The sequence below is a fragment of the Octopus bimaculoides genome, chromosome 2 (genome assembly GCF_046866305.1).
Source record: "Octopus bimaculoides isolate indiv1 chromosome 2, ASM4686630v1, whole genome shotgun sequence".
Classification (NCBI taxonomy): domain Eukaryota; kingdom Metazoa; phylum Mollusca; class Cephalopoda; order Octopoda; family Octopodidae; genus Octopus; species Octopus bimaculoides.
The window spans coordinates 122,829,706-122,854,352 of record NC_142929.1 but is presented as its reverse complement, the minus strand read 5'-3'; the positions used below and the strand labels follow the sequence as shown (position 1 = coordinate 122,854,352).

General features: G+C 37.3%; 1 protein-coding gene across 5 annotated transcripts in view; it reads right to left on the bottom strand.

Moving 5' to 3' along the window:
• LOC106876558 (uncharacterized) overlaps positions 1–24,647 on the bottom strand; it is a 265,778-nt gene that overhangs the window by 14,017 nt on the left and 227,114 nt on the right. For 3 of the 5 annotated variants that reach the window (XM_089347610.1, XM_014925155.3, XM_014925156.3), the window contains one exon: positions 18,471–18,635. The exons of the other annotated variants lie outside the window; for them this stretch is intronic. In XM_089347610.1, the coding sequence (XP_089203736.1) occupies positions 18,471–18,635 (165 nt within the window). The remainder of the gene's footprint in view (positions 1–18,470; positions 18,636–24,647) is intronic. 5 annotated transcript variants of the gene reach the window in all.

Genomic DNA, 24,647 nt, shown 5'->3' with positions numbered 1-24,647 from the left:
AGAACAACCGTCTGTAACAAAGTGTATAACTTTTGAACACTGATAGCTTAGTTCTTAAAACAGAATCTGTAGAAGATTTTGAATAAAATTCCATACATGGAAACAAAACCTGTATCTGAAAGGTCCTCAGGGTGAACTTAGCTACTATCAGGGAAACAGCTATATGTTGAAAATAAATAGGTAGAAATTCCATATGGTGGACCCAGAGTAAACTATTAACATACAAGAGGTATAGTTAAGTCACAGGCAGGCTGGTAGAGAAGAGAGTCTTCATATGTTGTAGATGCACAGGTGCAGTTGGTATTTGAAAACTTCTGAAATAAATTCCTTCAAAAGCTTGGAAGACTAACGAGTAGTACTTCTTTACTTTTACCATTGTCACCACCATCATTTCAACCACTACGTTTCCCTGCTTGAATAGGTTAAGTAATATTTATTAAGAAAGATTTTCTATGCCAACCCTCAAGTGTTTTCAAGTAAGGTAATATTTTTCTAAAGCAGGACATGTTTTCATGGAAGACTGGAAACAAAAGACACCACCAGTGCAACTGGGATGATTGTATACAGCTATCATGCGATGTCAAGACAAGGATACATACACCTACACACACATATATAATAAGCTTCTTTCAGTTTCCAGCAACCAAATCCACTCACAAAGCTTTGGTCACAAAGCTGGGGTTATAACAGAAGAAACTTGCCCATAGTGCCACACAGTGCTTTTGTACTTAGGAAATGACTTATATCCTTCTTCTTCTGTAGTAGGATGTAAATTCATGACTATGATACTGTTATCCAAACATGTCTCCAGAAATACAAACATATACAAACACAAAAGTATTAAACACACACCTGTGCACAGCATGCATGTTCAAATCAATAATCTAGAAACAGTAGTCAAAATTCAACTCTGACATAAATACATACACTGCAGCACACAAATTTTAGACATACAAAATTACAAGTAGTTATACATACACTGTATACAATATACATATATAAATATATGTGTGTGTGTGTGTGTATATATATGTATATACAGGGTGCAATGGGCAAATTGTCGCCATTTATATTTTCAATTTCGCGTATGCGCATTGCTTATTTTTGATTTCATTAACTACACAGTGTAGTAGGGTCAGTTGGGCACTGTCTGAAAGGAAAACAGCACCATGATGCAATTCACTCAGCCAGAAATTTGGAAACGATATACTGTACTGCTTGGCATTCATGCTGGAAGCTCCAATACAAACATTTCAGGGTGTTTAGAAGTCACTCTGAGGACAGTGAAGAGGATTTGGAAAGAGTCGGATGAGTTTAATGGTGATTACTAAGATACGGCAGCTTGGAAAACTCACTCTGATCATTCTGATAAAAATAGAACTCCTGAAACATTAGGCCTCACCGAGGCAATGACTAGTGACCAAGACCTTTGGAAATATGCTGTGCTTGAGAAGACCTGGCAAGCCAAGTGAGACCATAACCTGTGGCCTATGCCAGCGGTGTAACCAGCCCACTTAGGTGTACCTTTCTTTCATGGAACACTAAACTCTGCTTGCAAAGACCTGTTGAGGCAAGTGAAATCGAAATCAAATTCAATGACAGCACCGCATGACTGGCATCCGTGCGAGTGGAGCGCTAAGAGCACCATTCCAGCATGATCATTGTCAGGGTCGGTAGCACAAAAAAAGCAGCATTCGAGCATGATCGTTACCAGCGTCACCTTACTGGCACTTGTACTGGTGGTACATGGTAAACAACATTCAAGCGATATCATATATATATATATTATATATAATTTAATTTATATAAGGACATTACTGTACAATAATGCCTCACGCTTAGAGAGACTCCATAAATCAAAACTACCAAAATAAGCACATTTTTACCGACCGCGAGGGAATGCAACTTTCAAAGCTAACCTCCTAAAAACTTTTAACTTAATGGTAAACCAATGGTTTCATAATTAATGCAGCAAACTATGCAGTAAACTGCATCTTTTATTCATCAGTACATGTATGGTCAAGACACATAAAAAAATAAACAAAAATCAATATACCCTGATGTATTCAACACAGTACATAGACGATTGTTCATCCATATTATATATATATATTATATATATATATATTATATATAAATATATATATATATATATATATATATATATATATATATATACATACACACACCTATACACATATTTAAAATGTACAAAAATGTCCCTTGCACACATGGATATATAAAATATATAAACTATAAGCACCTATACATGTGAACATATAGAATATACAGAAACATATATAAACCTTACACAGACACACTGTATACACATAAACCTTACAAAATATACCAAAAGTATATTTCTGTATACACATTTTATATGTATGAATACTATATATATATATATATATATACATTTGTGTGTGTGTGTGCATACACACACACACACACACATTAAACACATGTACCTGCACACATATATGTACCAAATATACAAATATATGCATATGAACACACATAAAATATAAAAATAAACACACATACTACGTACATATATGAAATATGTAATAATATATGAATATATAATAGTAACAACAGAAAACTAACTTTGTAGTGTTGTATTACAATAATCTGGAATCTACCTGACATGAAACACTAATTAATAACTAGTTCGTTATGTTATTAATTACATTGCCTGCACTAATTCCAAAAGTATTGTTCAGTTGCCGGTGGAACTGTTAATGGAACAAGTAAACTGTGATAATAATCTTCATATCAACAAAAACAAATCACTGAGAGTGTATATGTGCGTATGTATGTTTGTATGTGGAGAAAGGGAGATTTGATAGATGCAAACATGTATGCATACAAAGACAAACACAAATTACACACACATACACACATTCACTCATATATTAATAGTGCATTACACAGCTAGATTTTGGTCGGTTGGGTGTTGATAATTAGAAATGTAAGCAATGCCTTTTAATAAACATACAACTTAGCTGCATTGTGAAAATTAAGCAGTTATATTACACCAGAAAAAGGGATTGAAAAAAAAATTATCTATTAGACTGATCTTTTTAAACCTTTTATTTGCTTTTCCTGACCCCAGAAAAATAAAACCTTTGGTGTTACCACTATGCTGACTTTTGGCTATGAGGCTGATTCTTCATGTTACTTCCTCAGACATTCAGAAGCTAAGTGAAGAAAGAGTAAGATGAAAGATAAAAGGACAACCATTTCAACAAGAAAGAAAACATCACGTTCTTACAATTTGCTTCTGAATGTAACATGAGCAGCTAAGTCAACCTGTTACTCCATAAATACAACTCCAGCTATATCTGTTGAGTACTACTTCCATTTGTTTGCTTCACTTTTACACACACACACACACACACACACACAGACACACACTAATTAGTTCATTTCAGAGCCTTGTGGTTATAAATTTGGTTCCAGATGTGAATGTGCGAATGATATTGGCTGGTGTTCTATACTTTAGCCATGGGTTGACCAATACCTTATGAGTGAAATTAGCAAAGAGAAACTGAAGAAGCCTGTTGTATGTGTATGTGTGTGTGCAAGTGTATATCTGTGTGCATGCATATGATTGTGTGAGTTTGTATTTCCCATTAACTTTGCGTGTTCACTGATTGTAAACAACAGTCTGACTATCAATAGAGGTAGTATTCTTTACTTGTAGTCAACTGTGAAAGTGACTGTGAGCTTCTTGACATGTTGCATGATCTTTGTAAATGAAGGGCTCATTCACCTGGTGTGATTTGTGTTCAATAAATTAGGGGAATGTCACTTTTTTGAAAGCGGGTGAAGGTTGGTGATAGGAAGGGCATCTAGCCACAGAATATCTGCTTTAATGAATTCCATCTGACCCATGCAAGTATGGAAGAGCAGATATCAAAATGTTTCAAATGAGTGTTGTTTGGACACAGTAGAGAGCCTACAGAAGATAGTGTAGTGGGGATAACTGGGCCCGAACAATACTCAAGTATAATGACATCCAATTTAACTTACAGTGAAACTAATCATAACCATACAGTAATACAGAATAATGTAGACAACGTACCTAATACTTCTGGCAGTAGCAAGCATAAGGTTAATATTAATAAGCATCATTGTAACTTCAGGAGCAAATTATGCTCTCTTGAAAGGCAATGCCTCAGAAAAAACCTAGAAGTACAGCACTTGTTCATCTCTATCTTCAAGTCACTCCTCTGCATCCATAGCCACTGGTCTCCTGTACTTGTTTTGGTGTTTATATCTCTTGCAAACTGAGTATACATTTTTTCCTTCCATGCTATTTCTTCTTTTTTTTTAGTTATTTTCCCATTTAAGTTTTTCTCTACACAATTATCAATTTTGATGATACCAGACTTCTGCATATGTTTCAGCAATGGTTCCATGACACTTTTTATATACCACTCTAAGCTGTTTTCCTCTGCTTTTGTGCAATCCTGGCAACTGGTCAAACCTCTCCCACCCTTTCTATCGGTGTCACTCTTAGGATGGAGTGCTCCATGCACTGTCGATATTTTCCTTGTCTTTGTGTCCATGCTCATCAGTTTCTTTCTTTTTTCTTTCTTTCTTTCTCTTGCCAGTTTATAATTCCAGCTCCATACCAAAGTGACACTACTGCCCATGTGCTTACTGCTTTGATTTTATTCCATCCAGTCAATTTTGAGCACAACACCCATCTTAGTCTTCAGAAGTATTCTTTCCTCAGCTGTTCTTTAATTTCCTTTTCCCCAATTTCGTTGAACTCTAGTATGCCAAGGTATTTATACCCTTCCTTTTGAATTTGTTTAGTCACTTCTCTATTAAGTAATTCAATCTCTGCAAGGGACTGTACCTTGCTCTTATTCGGGTTCATCATACCATATTTCTTGAGTCTGAATTCCATCTTAATATCAGCACAAAAACAGTGGACTGTGTTCCCCAAAGAGGTCACTTGTGCCTCATCTTTGCATACAACTTCAAATAATCCATGAAGAGGAGGTGATCGATTTTTAGAGATTTTTCCTTTAACTGATAGTCTAGGTTCATTTTCCTCAGCAATAAGGTCAAAGGAATCATACAAAGAACAAAAAGCAATGGAAGATTCCTCTGCTGATGCCCAGGGTGTTCAAGCTTTGTCCCTACAATCAATGTCAAATCAGTTTTCCACCCCACCATACTTCTCTTCAGAAAATATGTTACATTCCTTGCAAATTCCATGCAAAATTATTATTAAGGCTAAAATGAAGATCAAATAAATAGTGCATGTGTTTAATTCACAAAAGATGACCATCACCAAGCATAACAAGATGTCACATCAAGAATCTTGCAAAACAAACACACACACGTATGTGATTAACCAGTCTGGAATGAAACCATTAGCTATTGTAAATTATTGAACTTTTCAATATTGTCAATAAAGTTGTTGCTATAGAAATGAATTGAGCTCTTACTCTTTGAGAATGTCTTATCTTTTGTACAGTATAGACACATACACCCCCCTCCTACACACACACACACACACACCCCTCCTACACACACACACACACACATACTAACATGTATGGCTGTGTAGTGAGGCTTCAGCTGACTTTCAAACTATCTTAGTCTAATTACATCGCCATAACAGTTAATATGATGGTGGGTCCAAGAACAGCTATGTGAAATGAACTGTATTGCCATAAAAGGTATTAATGCTTATATGAACATGGTTTGACCAATCAAATAGAAAGTTGTGTTACTAAATGGATGATAGACTTGAAAATAAAGTTTAAGAGTTCTCCCCCAAATAATTCTGCCGAAGGTTCTAGAAACTTGATTAAATGCCATAAAAAGCTGACATATTGAAGTAGAATAACCTTAGGTCCTACAAAGAAGAGTCAATTTTGAGATAAGCTGTTCTGACTATTTTATCTATTCTCTCTTGAATCATCATGGGTGATTTTCATATAAATAAATTATTTTATGCAATGAAGACTTTACTATATTTACTGTCTCATGCTTACTGTTTTATTCAAATAATTGTTGTATATGTGTAAATGCAAATGTTCCAAGCAATGAAAATATAGAAACATACAAATATTTGTATGATCACTCTCACTTTCACATTCAGCTTAATTAATTAATGTTACATACTACCGATGATGAATGAATGACAAGATCCACTAAATATGAACCTATGTATAACACATGCAACTATACACATACACACAGTCATATATTCATACATAAACACAATCAAAATTATCTTCAAACATCATCATAAATATTTTGTTCTATATGAAAGCAAATAGAAGAAGTTATGATGACATTTACAGTTTAATGAGGTTGATGTTCATCATGAGTATGCAAAACATGAGCAGAGGAGATGTGGGGGATTCCAGAGACGTTTAGTTCTGAGGACGATGGAATTGCTGAACTGTTTGGAGATGAGACCTGGCAGGTGAGGTACATAAGGGGTGGTGTTAGATGGAAGAAGAATGAAATAGATGAGATCCGGTAGAGGTGATATGGAGCTTATTAGTTCAGAAAAACAGATGCTGTTGAAGAATCACTAAAAAGAACAGTGAGATGACACAGTCTATTCATGTGTTATAAAGTGTGTTTATGATTGAATTTTTGCCAATAAATTGAATTGTCTTCTTTCCAATGTGGTGATATTTGTGTGTGTAACAACAGCAATGTCCCAGATAATTGAGCAGCACTGTTCTAAGATAACTATGAATGTAACAGTAGCGCTACCATCTCATATATATGAGCAGTACTCTAATGAGGGTCTAGGATAACTGTGTGTGTGTGTGTGACAGCAAAACTGTAAATAGTATATTGTTATATGGGATACATATAGCTACATATATGTAACACCACCATTGTTCCATGTATGCAAACTATATTGTAATGTGGGTTTAGAATAGCTTTGTATATAGTAGTGGCACTGTTCCATATATTTGTTCAGTATTGTAAGGTGTGTCTTACAATACTATTGCTGTGTGTGTGTAACAGCAACTCTGTCTCCAATATGTGAAATGTACTGTAATGTGTGCCTCAGATGACCATGAGTGTAATATAATAGTACTGTCACATATATGTAAAAAGTACTGAAATGTGTTATTACTTGAACTTGACAGAGGGTCAATAATAACTGATCAAAGATAAAGTATTACTTGGCTCTGAAAAAGCAGCCCTAGTCTTTGTGAGACAGAACTGGCAACGATATATATATGTTTTGGCAATGATATACAAACACTAAGTCTTCAGACATAAACACATGCATACATCTTCATACATAAACACATACATATGCAAAGAAACTCATCATATGTGTGCATGCACGTGAGTGAGTGTGTGTGTGTGTGTGTGTGTGTGTGTGTGTGTGTGTGTGTGTGTGTTTGTGCGTGTGAATATCATATTAAAACTGTTTTGGCAGTGATAATATTAAACAAAACATTCAGCAGCAATTTGAGATATAGAAATGTGGAATAAAGGACCTTACTTGAATACAATAAGGGCCAGTATCAGGAAAGGTGTCCAGCTGTAGAATAATGCTTCAAGAAGTCTTACATGCAACCATATGAGAAAAGCAGACATAAAAAAAAATCACCACCACCACCACCATCTAATGTCTGCTTTCCATGCTGGTATGGGTAGGACTGTTCAACAGAAACTGACATGTCAGAGGACTATACTAAGCTCTGCTGTCTGCTTTGGCATGGCTTCTATGGCTGAATACCTTTCCTAATATCAACTACTTTACAGAGGGTACTGGGTGCCTTGTACAATGACACCAGCAGCTGTGAAGTCACCAAGTAACTCGCAAGACAAGACTCCTCAATGGAGTGTGTGGTATAGTACTGAAGGACAGAAAAAAGGGAGTCTTGCATTAGAAGGGAAATGTGGCTGCCTCAGATGGGAAGAATGGAGAGAGAGTAAGGGGTGGTTGGTGGGGGTGAGTGGACTGGGACAGGAAAGGGTGAGTGGGACGGTGAGTTCATGAGGGGCGGGGGTATGTAATGAATGGGCATAGGTAGAGGGACGAAGTATTAAGAAGATATGTTGTGGAGAAGAGATTCAACGGGTACATATCATGTGCAGGTATATATGTGAGGTAGGAAGGTAGAGAATAAAATTCAGTAAATGAATATCAGTCAGTTTTGACACTGAGTATTTCAGTTGTTTGATCAACTGAACTTCTCACTGAGATAGACACCGTATCCATGACTGTCATTGTTGGCTTTATCTCATATCTGAGAATTAATTTTCTTTGCTGAACGCTTCCTTTGTGGTGATGCTGTCGATATGGCAATGTTGCTGGAGGATGGCAATGTTGATTTTGTCAAGCCTTTCTCTCCTGTTGTTTGATTTATGAAAAGGTTGGGCTTTGAATCAATGGTACAAACCATCTAGTTGATTTTCACAGTTTCTATCTTCTCTACCTCACCCTCAAAGAGCATTGCTAATCCTCTGTTTCACTTGTCAGATCTGGGATTTTCGTACCTCAAATACATATATTCTTGAATTTTGAAGAATATATGTATTTGAGGTATGAAAATCCCAAATCTCATATATATCATCATCATCATTATTTAATGTTTTTATTTATTAGCATGGGCTGGGTGTTTGTTTTGACAGGATCAGAGTGTATTGAGTGCTTTTGAGATGGTGCAGCTATCCGGTTCACCAGTCCTCAATCAAATTGTCCAACCCATGCTAACATGGAAAGCGAACGTTAAATGACGATGATGAGTACTAGTGAGATCACCAAGTAACCTGCTAGACAAGATCACTTGTAAGAGGACGAGGTGGGGCAGTATTGAGGGAAGTGGCTCATGCCAGGATTTGAGAGAAAAACAGGAATAGGTGTCATGCTGTAGGGGAAATACAAGGTTATCCCAGCTAAAAAAAAAAAAGGACAAAAGATGATGGAGAAGAGGTGTAAGAGTGTATCTCAAAGGATAAGAAAATGGATAAAGTGAGAATAGAAATCAAGAATTGAAGATGGCTGGGTGGGTAGGATTGCAAGAGTGTGAAAGGAGAGAGCCAGACAGTAGAGACAAGGATAAAAGAGAATGCAGTGATTGATGAACATGAAAAGAGATGTAGACAATAGTGAATCTCAGTTTGTAGGGATTTAAAAAGGACAGGAGTGGCTCAGATAGGTGTTAATACGTAAAAAGGAGAGGGCTGGAGAGCAACAGTATAATAAAACTGTCAATGGGAAAAAGGGAGATGATGTGAAGTATGAGCGAGAGAGGAAATGCTCAATAACAGAGAAGGAAGTCAGATGTGTGCAGGGGATATACTCTATTTTTACTTGTTTCAGTCTTTTGACTGCGGCCATGTTGGAGCACCACCTTTAGTCGAGCAAATCGACCCCAAGACTTATTATTTGTAAGCCTAGTACTTATTCTATCGGACTCTTTTGCTGAACCGTTAAGTTACAGGGACATAAATGCACCAGCATCGGTTGTCAAGCGATGTTGGGGGGACAAACACAGACACGCAAACACATACACACACACACATATATATATATATATATACGACGGGCTTCTTTCAGTTTCCGTCTACCAAATCTACTCACAAGGCTTTGGTCAGCCCGAGGCTATAGCAGAAGACACTTGCCCAAGATGCCACGCAGTGGGACTGAACCCGGAACCATGTGGTTGGTAAGCAAGCTACTTACCACACAGCCACTCCTATGGTAGAAGTTATTGTTAACTCTTGTTATTATTTAGCATTGTTTGGTGGACAAGGCTAAAAGGCATGAAGACAGATACATTCCTCTTTGGTAGAGCTCTCATTGACTTTTATGAGTTTCACTTGAAAAGGAAATTGAGAGCAGAGAGGGAAGTGCTGTCCTCGAGTGAGTTTATTATTTAGCATCAAGTCAGTCCTAACTGAAAAGACTTATGATCAAAGGAATTTTAGTCATGAGAACCCTGTTTTTAAAGGATATCTAAGTCTATCATATGTAATATATCATTCATTTTTTTAAATAGTAAGCTATGATTTGAAAGAGATTTGGGTGCTATTTCAAGTAGGCTAAGCAACCATGCAGTAGCTATCTCATTGTCTCAAACAGCAGATAACATACCGAATGCAATTTCATCATCATCATCATCGTTTAACGTCCGCTTTCCGTGCTAGCATGGGTTGGACGATTTGACTGAGGACTGGTGAGGCCCGAAGGCTACACCAGGCTCCAATCTGATTTGGCAGAGTTTCTACAGCTGGATGCCCTTCCTAACGCCAACCACTCCGAGAGTGTAGTAGGTGCTTTTACGTGTCACCCGCACGAAGGCCAGTCAGGCGATACTGGCAACAGCCATGCTCAAAATGGTGTATTTTATGTGCCACCCGCACAAGAGCCAGTCCAGGGACACTGGCAATGATCTCGCTCGAAAGTCCTTACACATGCTGCAGGTACAAGTGCCAGAAAGGCGACGCTGGGCACAGGTGCCATCCTGATTTCGCTTACGCTTGCCCCAATAAGTCTTCGCAAGCTGAGTTTCGTGTCCCAATGAAGGAAACGACATTGGCATGGGTGCCAGTCGTCGAATTTAGTTCGATTTCGATTTCACTTGCCTCAACAGGTCTTCGCAAGCAGAGTTTAATGTCCAATGAAGGAAAAGTTTATGATTGTTATTGTTGTTAATCTTCAGGTCAGCCCTGATCAAGCAGACCTGATCAGCCCTGATCAAAAGCACACTAGTTGTAACCAACTCATCATTTTTCCCTATGTGCAGGGAACCCAGGGCCATACTACTTAACGCATCCTTTATTACATCATTAAGGTATGATTTTAGGGAGATTTGAGTGCTCTTTGAAGCAGGTTGACTAACCATGTAGTGGTTCATTTGTTGCTTCAAACAGCTGATAGCAGACAGAGTGATAACACTTAGTGGTTGTTATTGCTGGTGAGGAAATATGTATTTATCATCATTACATATATTAGATGCAACATTCATACTAAAAGCTGGCTTCAATAAAATGACTTTTTGTCTTTTTTTTTTTGATTTTGCTGTTCTGATGTATTGCAGTTTCTTTCAAAATCCATTTTCTTTTTTTTTTTTTTTTCTGAATGTATTGTTGTAAGTAATGTGCTGTATAATTAAGAGTATTATTGTTGTTGATGATGATGGGAGATGTAGTGTATATATATTCCATTGCTAATGGTTGCTTAAGATTCTAGGTGGGTGCTTAGAATTTCTTTTCATGCACACTAGGTCTTTGTTTGGCTTTCTATAAGAATGGTACTTACTTCCATCATCTCAACCACCATCACCACCACCACCACTTCATAATGTAAGCTCCAGCTACAGCCAACATCACCACCATCACCACCCCATTATGTAGTGTCAGGGATGGAGGAAGCCTTGATAGTTGTGATGGTTTTAGAAGTAGTAGTTTTGGCAGTTGTGGTGGTGATGTAGTAATAGTAGTGGTGGTAGCAGTAGTGGTGATGGTGGTAGTAGTAGTAGTAGTATTAGTAGTAGTAGTAGTAGTAGTAGTAGTGGTGAGAGTGGTCATAGTGGTGGTGGTAGTGATGGTAATGGTACTGGTAGTAATGGTGGCAACGGTGATAAGATTGTGGTAGAGAGGTTGTAGTGTGGGCAGTGGTGGTGGTGGTGGTGGTATTAGTACTGCTAGCAGTGGTGATGGTGGAGGTGGAGATGGGAGGATTTTTTTTTTTTGTACTGTTCGTGGTAAAAATGGAGGCATGGTGGAGATGGTGAAAGTTTTTTGTGAGGTAGTGTTCTGAAAAATTCCATAGCAATATCTACCAATAATAGAAATCAATACAAAATGAAGATATTGGTAATTTCAGATAAGGAATTACAACATTGTTGCTGCTGTTGTTGTTGATGTTCCAGCCTCATCTCTTCTACATTTATACAAACATTGCTGCCAACATTAATGTGTGCGCATGCACGCATGCATGCAGATGTGTGTGTGTGTGTGTGTGTGTGCCATGTGAGTGTGATATGTAAGCAGTGTGTGTCTGGAGGTGTGTGTGTGTTATGTATGGATGTGTGTAGTGTGTGGATATGTATGGAGTATCATCTTCATCATTATCATCATCATCACCACCACCATTATCATCATTTAACGTGTGTGAATATGTGTATTTGATGTGTGTGATGCATGTGTAGTGTGTACATGTGATGTATTTTGTGTGGATGTATGTGTAGCATGATGTGTGTGGCATGAGAGTGTGATATGTAGGTGGTGTGTGCAGACATGTATGCTCTGTGTGTGTGTGTGTGTGTGTGTGTGTGTGTGTGGTAACTGACAAAAAAAAACACAATAAATCACAGACTCAGGTAGTTTGGTGTCATAATCATTCACAGGTGTGTAGTCCTCAACTAGTAAGTGATGAACCAGAGGATTATTGGCGAGTTGTGAAGTAACAACAACTATAACAACAACACCATCAATACCTGGTCACACCTTTCGGTGGGGGGGGGGGGTCTTATTGGACATGGTATGATGACCAAAGTTTTAGCAGGAAAAATCTTTGCTTCAGGCTAAAGTATGTACTATATAGAGAGAAGAGAGAAAGAGAGAGAGGAGCAGTGAGAGTGTATGTGCCTGTGTATATTGTTTAAGTGTGGAGGCGCAGTGGCCCAGTGGTTAGGGCAGTGGACTCGCGGTTTCAATTCCCAGACCGGGCATTGTGAGTGTTTATTGAGCGAAAACACCTAAAGCTCCACGAGGCTCTGGCAGGGGATGGTGGCACACCCTGCTGTACTCTTTCACCACAACTTTCTCTCACTCTTACTTCCTGTTTCTGTTGTGCCTGTAATTCAAAGGGTCAGACTTGTCACACTGTGTCACGCTGGATATCCCCTGAGAACTACGTTAAGGGTACACGTGTCTGTGGAGTGCTCAGCCACTTGCACGTTAATTTCACGAGCAGGCTGTTCCGTTGATCGGATCAACTGGAAACCTCGACGTCGTAAGCGACGGAGTGCCAACATATTGTTTAAGTATGTACCAGAGAGAGGTAGGGCAAGGGAGAGAGAAACTTATGATCAATGGCAGTTTGACTATGGCACAGTCATTTATTTTGTCTGGCATAATGGTACCCCACACTCTAATTTGAATCATTCCAAGTGGTGTCCTTGTTCTTATTTTGTTCTGTTCTATTAGTTTCATTTAACCTGTTGGCTAATGGGTCTTCATTGTTATTGCTGATCTCACCCTTTCACTCCATTTAAATATTTCAGTGTTTCTTGGAGTTTTCTTATGTATTTTATCCTTTTACTGTACTCAATGTCTTGGGGTTTTTTTGTGGCCAATAAAAGAAATTAAGGACAAAATTCCTTGCAGTAATTAATTCTTCCAGCTCTTTACATTCTGAGTTCAAATCCCACTGAAGCTAACTTTGCTTTCAATACTCCAAGGATCCATAAAACAAGTACCAGTTAATTTAATGAATTTATTCTTCCTGACAAATTGCTTGCTTGCTGCTGCTGCTGCTGCTGCTACTACTACTACTACTACTACTACTACTACTACTACTACTACTACTACTACTACTACTACTACTACTGGGTTTCTTATATTCTGTACCTGTTATTATTGGTGTTATAATAATTATATATAGTCTGTTATTATATATATATATCATATATAGTCTGTTATATATATTATATATATAGTCTGTTATTATAAGTTATTATTGTCATTTTGAATGTTCATCAACATTCGTCACTTTTCTTCCTTATGTTGTTTAATATTGTTACTAAAGCCAAAGCTTCCATCTATTTGTCATCATTGTATTTCAACACAAGGACACTAAATTGAATTCACGAGAATTAAAATGGTATCCAATTTCAAAACAAACAACTACTATTACATTTCCATCTATAACAAGTTTAACATAGTAATTTCTAACAGTATGATACATGCAAATATCTTGTTAGCAAGTGAATAATTTCAGTAACATGAGAGAAAAAAAAAAAGTTTTCTTTCTTTGTTCATACATACATTGAAGAACTTTGCTGAAAACTATCAATTTTCTGTTATTTATTAAAGCCATTTTACAACATGGTGAGACATTATCTATATTGAGCTGAGTTTGTCTCTAATAGAAACAAGAAAACTTAAGTGAAATGGAATGTTAGTAAAATAAATGAGAATATGTCAGAGAAAGGATATACAATATATTGCAGTTGATGTATTAGCTACTTAGACAATGGACGTGGGGGAGGGACTTATGAAGAGCATCACATAAAACGGAACTCCTGTCAAACTAATATTGATAATCCTTGCGGATTGTCAATCGAACAACCACACATAAAACAAATCTTCCATTTGCTCCAAAATTATTTATGTCTGTGCATTTATTTACTTCTCCTTCTAATATACATACATAAAAATCAATCCTACACACACAAACATACTAAGAAGCATGTATATACACATACACATTAGCCCATATATATATATATATATATATATATATATAATATATATATATATATATATATGTATATGACAATGATTGGATTGAACATATAAATAATATATAAATACTAACATATAGTATATACATGTGTGTGAGCCTGAGTGCATATCTCACTCACCTACACTCTCTCTCTCTCTCTGTATGCACGCACGCACGCACACACACACACACACACACACACACACACACACACACACACATATAATGTATATATATATAAAAACCCATCCACGCATAAATACAAACAAATACAAACAAATGCAAGTTGCTACACATGAAAAGCATTTTTGCAGTTACAAACAAGAACAACATCACGTACAAATCACATTAGGGACAACATGTACAAAAAAAAAACATTATGAACAATAACAACACCATCACACAAAACAAACATATATAGTAACAAGGAGAGAAAAGGAAAGAGAGGGGGGAGTGTAGAGCGGGAGGGAGGGAGAGATGCAGAGGGGGGAGTGTAGAGCGGGAGGGAGGGAGAGATGCAGAGGGGGGAGTGTAGAGCGGGAGGGAGGGAGAGATGCAGAGTTGATAGTGTGACAGCTATTAATAGGGAATATCAAACAAAGTGGAATTATATTAATTACTAGAAATCTAAACAATGACACACACACACACATGCAGACACATACTCTCTCTCTTTCTCTCATGCACACACACACATGCATGCACATACTCTCTCTCTTTCTGTCATACACACACACACATACACACACACGCACACACACACACATACACACACTCACACACACACACATACACACACACACTCACACACACACACACACACGCACATATGTGTTTATGGAAAGGGTATAATGCTGATCTACAAGTAGTAATTCTAAGAAGAATTATATGATGTTTTTAATACCATCTCCAAGTCTACAAGAGGAATTGAACTCACTACTTGTAAATTTTATAGTGTTGCCATGCTACTACCTATAACAACAGGTTGTTCTAACCCTGGGTATCTGTTTTAAATATTTAGTGCACGATATGAGGAGGGATACATGCATGCATGTACTGACATCACACATCCAGTACAGCATAATTGCTTCATTTCTTTCCAACCTTCACCACCCATGTTTCTTTACCATGCAGCATTACACTTCATACACAAGCATCATACAATCTGCCATTCATTTGGAGGGAGATTCCTTTAGTAATCTGCAAAGGTAATAGCCCCTTCAATTTTTTTCCATGTTTTTACCTTTGGTTACCATGCATTTGAAACAACTTCCTTCACTGTTAATTAAGTCATCTAGTTAACAGAAGCTACCACCTACTTTGCCTTTCCAGTATTTGAATTAATTTATTTCATGTATTCGCTGTATTCCAGTACATTTGTTACAAATGAAATCTTCCTTCTCTGTCAGCTGTTGATCCCACAACACCTCTTGAGCAATTATACCCGGTTGAATTAAAAGTTTTTTCATATTTTCACTGGTGAATTTTTAGCAACTTATAAATCCCTGTTATATTATTAACTAGTTACAGCTTGCTGTCCACTTGTTGCTGAGTTGTTTATTCTTCATTTTCATATATAAAGCATGTAGACATTAATTGTTGATTCTTTATTTTACAGCTTTGATTATAAGTGGTGAAAAAAACTGCAACTAGGGCATTTTATGCTCCCTGTGGAAAAAAGGGACAGAGTGCAAGGGTAGCAAAAGAAGTTAAGGATGTGGAAAGGCCAAGTACTGTCAACAAATGTGTGACACTAAAACTAGTTCAGATGTTTCAAGGAAGGTGACACCAGCCTCAAAGACAAACCAAGGTCAGGAACATCTTCTATTGTGGAAGATGGAGCCTTACGTGAAATGGCTGACCATCAGCCAAGCACAAGCTTTCGTAAGCTTAATAAGAGAAATCAGTGGCTTCATTCCAAACAAATTTTCAGAACTTGTTGCCAAACAAGAGCAGTTTGAACAGAAGATTATGTTGTATGTTTGGTGGAATTTCAAGGTGGTGTTGTGTTTTGAGCTTGGCACAGATGGTCATGCTGTGAAATCTAACCTTTATGCTCAACAACTGCAGCAGCATGTGGTGCTTTGAAAGCCTGCTACCTGGCATTGGTCAATCGACAATGTGCACTCCTACTGCATGACAATACCCCAGCACACACTAGCAGTGTGACCAAGCATAAACTTGGGGGCTGGAAGTGTTGCCTTACCCTGCCTGCAGTCCACACCTTGCACAATCAGATTACCATTTTTCTGGGCCATGGCTCATTTCCTGCAGAGGTGGAAGTTCAACAATGTGGATGAGGTTGAAAATGGGTGAAGGGAGTTTTGCCTCTGCTGAGTTTTGAACCACCTTACTCAGATACCCAGTTTATAACCACAACAAGGTCAGCTATGAGAAATTAACTGTGTCACTGTAGAAGGCATTAATGCCAATGTGAATGCTGTTCAATCAATCAGATCAGCTGGAGTTTAACCAAGAAAAAGACTTTCAAAACTTCTATGAAGAATGAAGGAATCTTTAGAAAATAATTCTGTAAAGCAATCTTTTATAAAGCAGTTGTTCCTGTTAGGTTTACCACTGACTATTGATCAACTGACAGAATCAGGGGATGGTATTATCGGTTTTTCACTTCAAGCTTCCTCTACTTCTTTTGTTTCCTTTATCTCTTTAGAGTTGGTGGCATTCTGTATGTTTACCAAGATGAGATTTAGGCACTCACAGAAAAAAAATGAATGTCTTGAAACTCCTTGTTTTTCTGTGTATTTGACTTTCCATTCCAGAAATCTGGCGCAAAACCACTCCTCTAGTTCTCACAGATAAAAAATCATACACAGGGTTGGAATCATTAGACTTGATAAGAATGCTCATTGTTGTATACAACCTTGTTTCTTTCAAACTGCTTCTAAGCAACAGAAAAATGCAGACGCCAGGAATCAGCAGCAACTGCATCACGTAGCACTTCTATAGTAAGCTGCTTATTTTACGTTTATGATTTTTCTTTGAACTCTTGTTTACTTGTGGATTCTGGTGCTGAGTGCATATATAAAAGTGAATATTACCAATTAACAAAAGGTATAGAGACATATAAATATTAATGTGGCCATTCTCACTTTCAAATGTAGCCTACAAATATTGTGTACTGCCAATGACAAACTATTGACAAAAAAAACCTTCTAAGCAAGTAAACATCTGTCAACCAAACTAATGATGGCCTATGTCAGCTAAACTAATGATAGACTGTGTGAGCAAAATTAATAATGGTTTGGTGATCTGTGTTGGCTAAACTAATGAAGGTGTATCAGAAAAACTGGTGATGATGGTCTATGTCAACAAACTAGGGATAAAGATGTTTGTCAGCTAAACTAATTATGGTTTGTGTCACCAAAGGAGGTGATGGTAAAAACAATTGAAGGTCTATGCCAGCAAAATTTAAACAACAAAGTCTGATAGTTCGGATAAGTTTATATGGTGTGAAGAGAGAGGAATCTGTTTCTTGGCTGTCTTGAAGCATCAGATTTCTCATTGTGTTGGTTTTTATTTATCAGCATTACAACTTCACCTGCAATTTTGATATTTACCAGGAATAATGTTTGAGAGAGAGAGAGAGAGTTAGACAAAGAGGGGGATGGAAGAAGAGAAATGGGACGGTAGAGAGAAAATGAAGAAGAGAAGTAGAATGGAAAGAGAACAGAAAGAGGAAGAGATATAGGGGAAGAGTGAGAAAAAAGAAAGAGGAAGAGAGATAGAGCGGAGAGAGCAAAAAGAAAGAGGGTGAGATATAAAACGATAGGAAGAGAGAAACAGAGACAGAAAAGATAAAGTCAGAGAAAAAGAGAAAGAAGGGAGAATGAAGAGAGAGTGATATGGAGAGTGATAGAGAAGAGAGAGGAAGAAAGACATGGAGGAGAGAGAGAGAGAGAGAGAGGTACAGAGATGAGAAAAATCATGGGACAGAGAAAAAAAAGAAAAGAAAAAAAGAAGTATCAGCAGCAGCACCACTTACTTTTCAAGTGCAATCATTTGTTGCTTCTGGTGTTGATAGTGATACATTTGTGCACTCTGTGCAAGCTTGCGGTCTCCAGGGGAGGGCAGGCGTTCTTTGTTGGGGCCAGTCACACCATAGGCTGGGTAATCAACACCTGAACTGGCTTTCACATTGGCCTGTAACCTGAAAAGAGAGACAGGAGCAACTCACTATAGCGTTCACAGTAACAGTATTATGAGGCAGGGTTGTTGTATATTGCAGGATAATGGCTTTTTTTATGAAATGATATCGTATGGGATGGTGCTGAAGATGGTGCTTAATGAAAGGAAAAAGACCACTGAACTACATTAATGTTACTGATGGAGACAAACAACACGAAACTTAGGATCTACCAAAGCTCATGGGGACAAAGTTCCCTGGAGCAGCAATATGAGCTACAGTTTGATTGTGGCCTTTTGAAGAAGAAAAACATAGTCTAAGATAGTTGGCATTAGCTTTCAGATTTGGGTCCTTGGCAGAGATTTGAAATCTCAACATCTATATAGGCGCAGGTGTGTCTGTGTGGTAAGTAGCTTGCTTACCAACCACATGGTTCCGGGTTCATTCCCACTGCATGGCACCTTGGGCAAGTGTCTTTTACTATAGCCTCGGGCCGACCAAAGCCTTCTGAGTGGATTTGGTAGACGGAAACTGAAAGAAGCCCGTCGTATATATGTATATATATATATATATATATATATGTTTGTGAGTCTGTGTTTGTTCCCCCACCATCGCTTGACAACCGATGCTAGTGTGTTTACGTCCCTGTAACTTAGCAGTTCGGCAAAAAGAGACCGATAGAATAAGTACTAGGCTTACAAAGAATAAGTCCTGGGGTCGATTTCATTCGACTAAAGGCGGTGCTCCAGCATAGCCGCAGTCAAATGACTGAAACAAGTAAAAGAGTAAAAGAGTATCTAACAAAGTAGTCTCTCATCAGCCAACCATTCCTTTACTCTATCCCTCCTTTAAACAACTGAAAATGAGCAAGAATGAAAGATACTGCAAAGTTACTGCAGGAGGTAAAGTAGGAAGATTATCTCCTGATGGCATATAACAAACACACACACTCATATATGCACATACATGTAAATGATGTGTGCATATATTGCGTGTATACATACACACACGCACATATACATACATAAATATATATACATACACACACACACACACAAACATATATATACATAAATATATATACATACACACACACACAAACATATATATACATAAATATATATACATACACACACACACAAACATATATATATATATATATATATATATATATATATATATATATATATATGTTTGTGTGTGTGATATCATTGTGCATGTGTGTGTGCATATATATAACTTCATCATCATTTAAGGTGGACACACACATATATAATCTACCTACATATATATCTACACACACACACACACACGCACTTATATTAGAAAACCACAGTTGCTATAAATGGAGAAACACATATATGTGCATCTTCACACAAATACATGCATATATATATGAGATTAGCTTCTAGATTAAAACATCTCCTTTAACAATCAATCCAAGAGCAGAAGATTTGTCAGATGAACAAATAGGAAAAGTTAAGATCGATTGCCTTTGGGGAATCCCAGTAACTTGTTCAGCGATTATTGATGTGTAACCTACCTAACAACAAGTTCTCAAGAGATGGCTTTTAATCAAAATAATACGCAGATCAATTTGATGGTGGGGGGTGAATCCTGTTAACTGACATGGCACTAACATATTAAGAAGGGCAAACAAGAAGCTGAAATCTGATGCAGGGAATTCTTCAATTTTATGGAACCACTTGCCAAAAAGATAGATTTTGCTGAGTATATGATTGCTGTATAAAATTATTTTCTGTTAGAGTTTAGTTAATTGAAACTGTTCATAATAAAGATGGTATTTGAAAGGCTAGGTACAGGTAACGTAGAAGCAAGACATTCAGAAGAATTGAATTCTAGCTTCTGCTATTATGTATTAATCAGTTGATTGACAACTTTCATTTACACGACCATTATTCTTATTCTATTCTTATTCTTATTCTTATTCTTATAATTATTAAGGCGGCAAGCTGGCAAAATCATTAGCACGCTTGATGAAATGATTAGTGGTATTTTGCCCGTTGCTACATTCTGAGTTCAAATTCTGCCGTGATCAACTTTGCCTTTCATCCTTTTGTGGTCAATAAAATAAGTACCAGTTGAATACTGGGGTCAGTGTAATCATCTATACCCCTCCTCCAAATTTCAGGCCTTGTGTCTATAGTAGAAAGGATTATTATTATTATTATTAAATTTTTTTTTTTTTAACATCTATTTTCATGATGGCAGGGGCTAGACAGTTTGGCAAGAGCTAGCAAGTCATAGGATTGTAACAAGCAACCAATGTCGACTTCAGCATGGATATTACAGCTGGATAGACTTCCTAATTCCAACCACTTTACAGGGTGTATTTGGCGCTGCACCAGTGAGGTTACCAAATAACTTGCAAGATAAGAGGACATAACAGTGAGGTGGCTCTATGCCAGATGATAAGTTAAAGTATGATAGAGGGACAGAAGTTGATTACTTGCTTTAGGGGAGCTATATGGCTACCCCAGTTGGGAAAGAGAGAAGATGGTGGTGAAGATGTATCAAGGCATACCCTCAAACAATAAAAAAAAAAAGAACCTCTGTTTTTATTACAGTTGTTTCTAGTACAAAAGTTAAGTATCTTGTTTAAGGAGAGCGTGCACTGATAATATGAGATATAGGAGAATTTCTTCCCTGAAACAGTATCTGCAGCCAAGGTCTTTCCATATATGAGTGTACAGAAACATATTAAATATAACTGCCAAAACAAAAAAAGGACCAAAGGACCTTCCTGAACCATGGGCTCATAAGGCCAGTTTCCCAGATTCTGTGGCATATATATTCTCCTCCTGGATGGGACATCTGTCCATTGCAGAATTACTCACTTTTGGCAGCTGAGTAGATTGGAGTTGTGTGAATTGTAGTGTTTTGCTCAAGAACACAATGCATTGCCCAGTCCAGGAATTGAAACCACAATCTTATGGTCATGAGTGCAACACCCAACGTGTCTCCACAAATATAACTGTAGATATCTATATTTTAATCATTGCTGCATAGTGTGCCTCTGAATAATTAATTCCAGTTTGACAAAGCTTTGCACACATCAGTAAAGTTATTATCTGCTATGTAAATATAAGAATGACAGTCCTTTATGGACAATGAATGTATGAATCAGTGTCCGTGGCTGATGAAGTGTAACGATGCAGACACACTTGTCTTACAGTCTGATGATGTCATTCATAGCTCAATGATGTGTTTCCATAAACATTGTCAAAACGGAGAATTTGTTTCCTGAAACACTATTCATAGCAATGGTCTTTCTATGTGTTAAGTATAACTCGTACACACCTATATGTTAATTGCTGCAGCTTTAGGTGTCTTTTATTAATAGTATTATTAGTTCACTTGTGGAGGCGCAATGGCCCAGTGGTTAGGGCAGCGGACTCGCGGTCATAGGATCACGGTTTCGATTCCCAGACAGGGCGTTGTGAGTGTTTATTGAGCGAAAACACCTAAAAGCTCCACAAGGCTCTGGCAGGGGATGGTGGCGAACCCTGCTGTACTCTTTCACCACAACTTTCTCTCACTCTTACTTCCTGTTTCTGTTGTGCCTGTAATTCAAAGGGTCAGCCTTGTCACACTGTGTCATGCTGAATATCCCCGAGAACTACGTTAAGGGTACACGTGTCTGTGGAGTGCTCAGCCACTTGCACGTTAATTTCACGAGCAGGCTGTTCCGTTGATCGGATCAACTGGAACCCTCGATGTCGTAAGCGACGGAGTGCCAACAATATTAGTTCACTGCTCCTAAATTCCTCAACCAGGAGCAACTGAGAAATCAACAATGGAAAACGAGCCAATGTGGGACTTCTACATGGTCACTTAACTAACAAGAAATAGCAGTAAAATAGCTCTCAAGTTGTATCTTAAACCAAATTGCATTGGTTAATGCTGACTTAGCACTATGTTGGATAGAAAGATAACATGGCCATGACTAGAATACATGTTTGAAATCATATCTGCTTCATCAAGGCTGATCTGAGCAACTCTTGGATGGGTGTGCAAATTTTAATATATTTCCTCATGAAATACTACATCACAGTTTTTCCTAGTAAGCTATCTGCCTTGTCTATCTACTATAATCAATAAAAGCATATGAAATTAGCTCTGTGAGTGCGTGCGTGCGTGTGTGTGTGCGTGCGTGCGTGCGTGTGTGTGTGTGTGCATGTTTATATATATGTTTCACTGCCATGTAGCATGGCTGCTTGCACACATGCATCATACAGTCTACCTTTCACTCTGAGCGAGAGGCCCTTTGTTACCAGCAAGAGGCCCTTTGTTCGGGCTATTCTAGCAGCTATGCTCTCAAAGCATCCACCCCCACTACTGACTTGGTCACTTAAGTAACAGAAGTTATCAACTACTTGTAGTTTTTCCCCTTGGTATGTGATGGAATCTGTTTTCTGTACATCTTCGGTGTTTATTGCCCTGTGCATCTGCCACACACAAAACCATCTTCCCAGTTAACCATCCTTTGATATTGTTGCACCTCTTATGTGTCCATAGCTTCCATCAGGTACATCTTATGGAGTTTCTACCAACACCTTTTCTACAGAACAAGCAGGGATTTGTGATTTGTCTGCCTTCCTAAGACTTTGGTTTTTGACTCACTTAGACTTTGGTTTTATATATATATGATGATATATATATATATATATATATATATATATATCATCATCATTTAACATTCATTTTCCATGCTGATATGAGTTGGATGGTTTGACAGGAGTTGGCTGGCTTGGGAGCTGTCCAGAAACCAATTGTCTCTTGTGACATGGTTTCTATGACTGGATGGCCTTCCTAAAGCCAACTTTACAGTGTGTTGGGTGCTTTTTACATGCCACTGGCTTGGGAGTGCTTATGCAGCAACCGTACAAGTGCGAGTGCATTTTATGTGGCACCAGCACCTACACACACATATATATATATCACTGTACGACCACAAATTGTCATCATCTCCATCGGTTATGGTTGTCAATTCTATTATTAATACAGAAGTATATAGATATATTAAACATGGTAATGTATTAGTATTAATATATATTAAAAAAAAACTAATTAAGTCAAGCATTCACATACTAAATCAAACCCAGCTTTAAAATAGATATTTCACAGTTCTTGCACAAAGAGACATTCAGTTGTTTTGCCGTCTGTTTCATCAGTAATGAAATCTGAAGAAATTTAGTGCTGTAATGGAGGTGAGACTAACCAATATAGTTATATATAACATACGATTAATAATACCATCACCAACAACAAAAATAACAATAAAAGAGTCAGGCAGATATATGCAGAAAATATTATCTGGAGTATTAATAAACGATATAAAATCAAAATGCAGATGCTGTCTTCTTTTTGAAATAGTGAAGATGAAAAAGAGAAATATATACATGCATATGTGTGGTGCATACACACACACACACACACACATATATACATACATATAAATACATACATATATATCTGTGTGTGTGTATATATATATATATATATATATATATATATATATATATATATATATATATAATAATGCCTTGTTAAAATAATGCTTAACAAAGCACACAAACTGTTTCCTCAAACTAGTATATATTTATATATATATATATACATACACACATATATATATATATATATACAGAATGTTTTTTTCACATGCCACCGGCACAAGTGCCAGTAAGGCGACGCTGGTAAAGATCACGTTCAAATGGTGCTGTTAGCGCTCCACTGGCATGGGTTACCAGTCATCGAATTTGGCTCAGTTTCGATTTTGCTTGCCCCAACAGGTCTTCGCAAGCTGAGTTTAGTGTCCAATGAAGGAAGGTTGGCATGGGTGCCAGTCGTCGAATTTGGTTCGATTTCGATATATATATATATATATATATATATATATATATATATATGTATATATATATATATATATACACACACACATATGTATATATATATACATATATATATATAATAACATAAATAATATATAAATATATGCATATATCCATACAT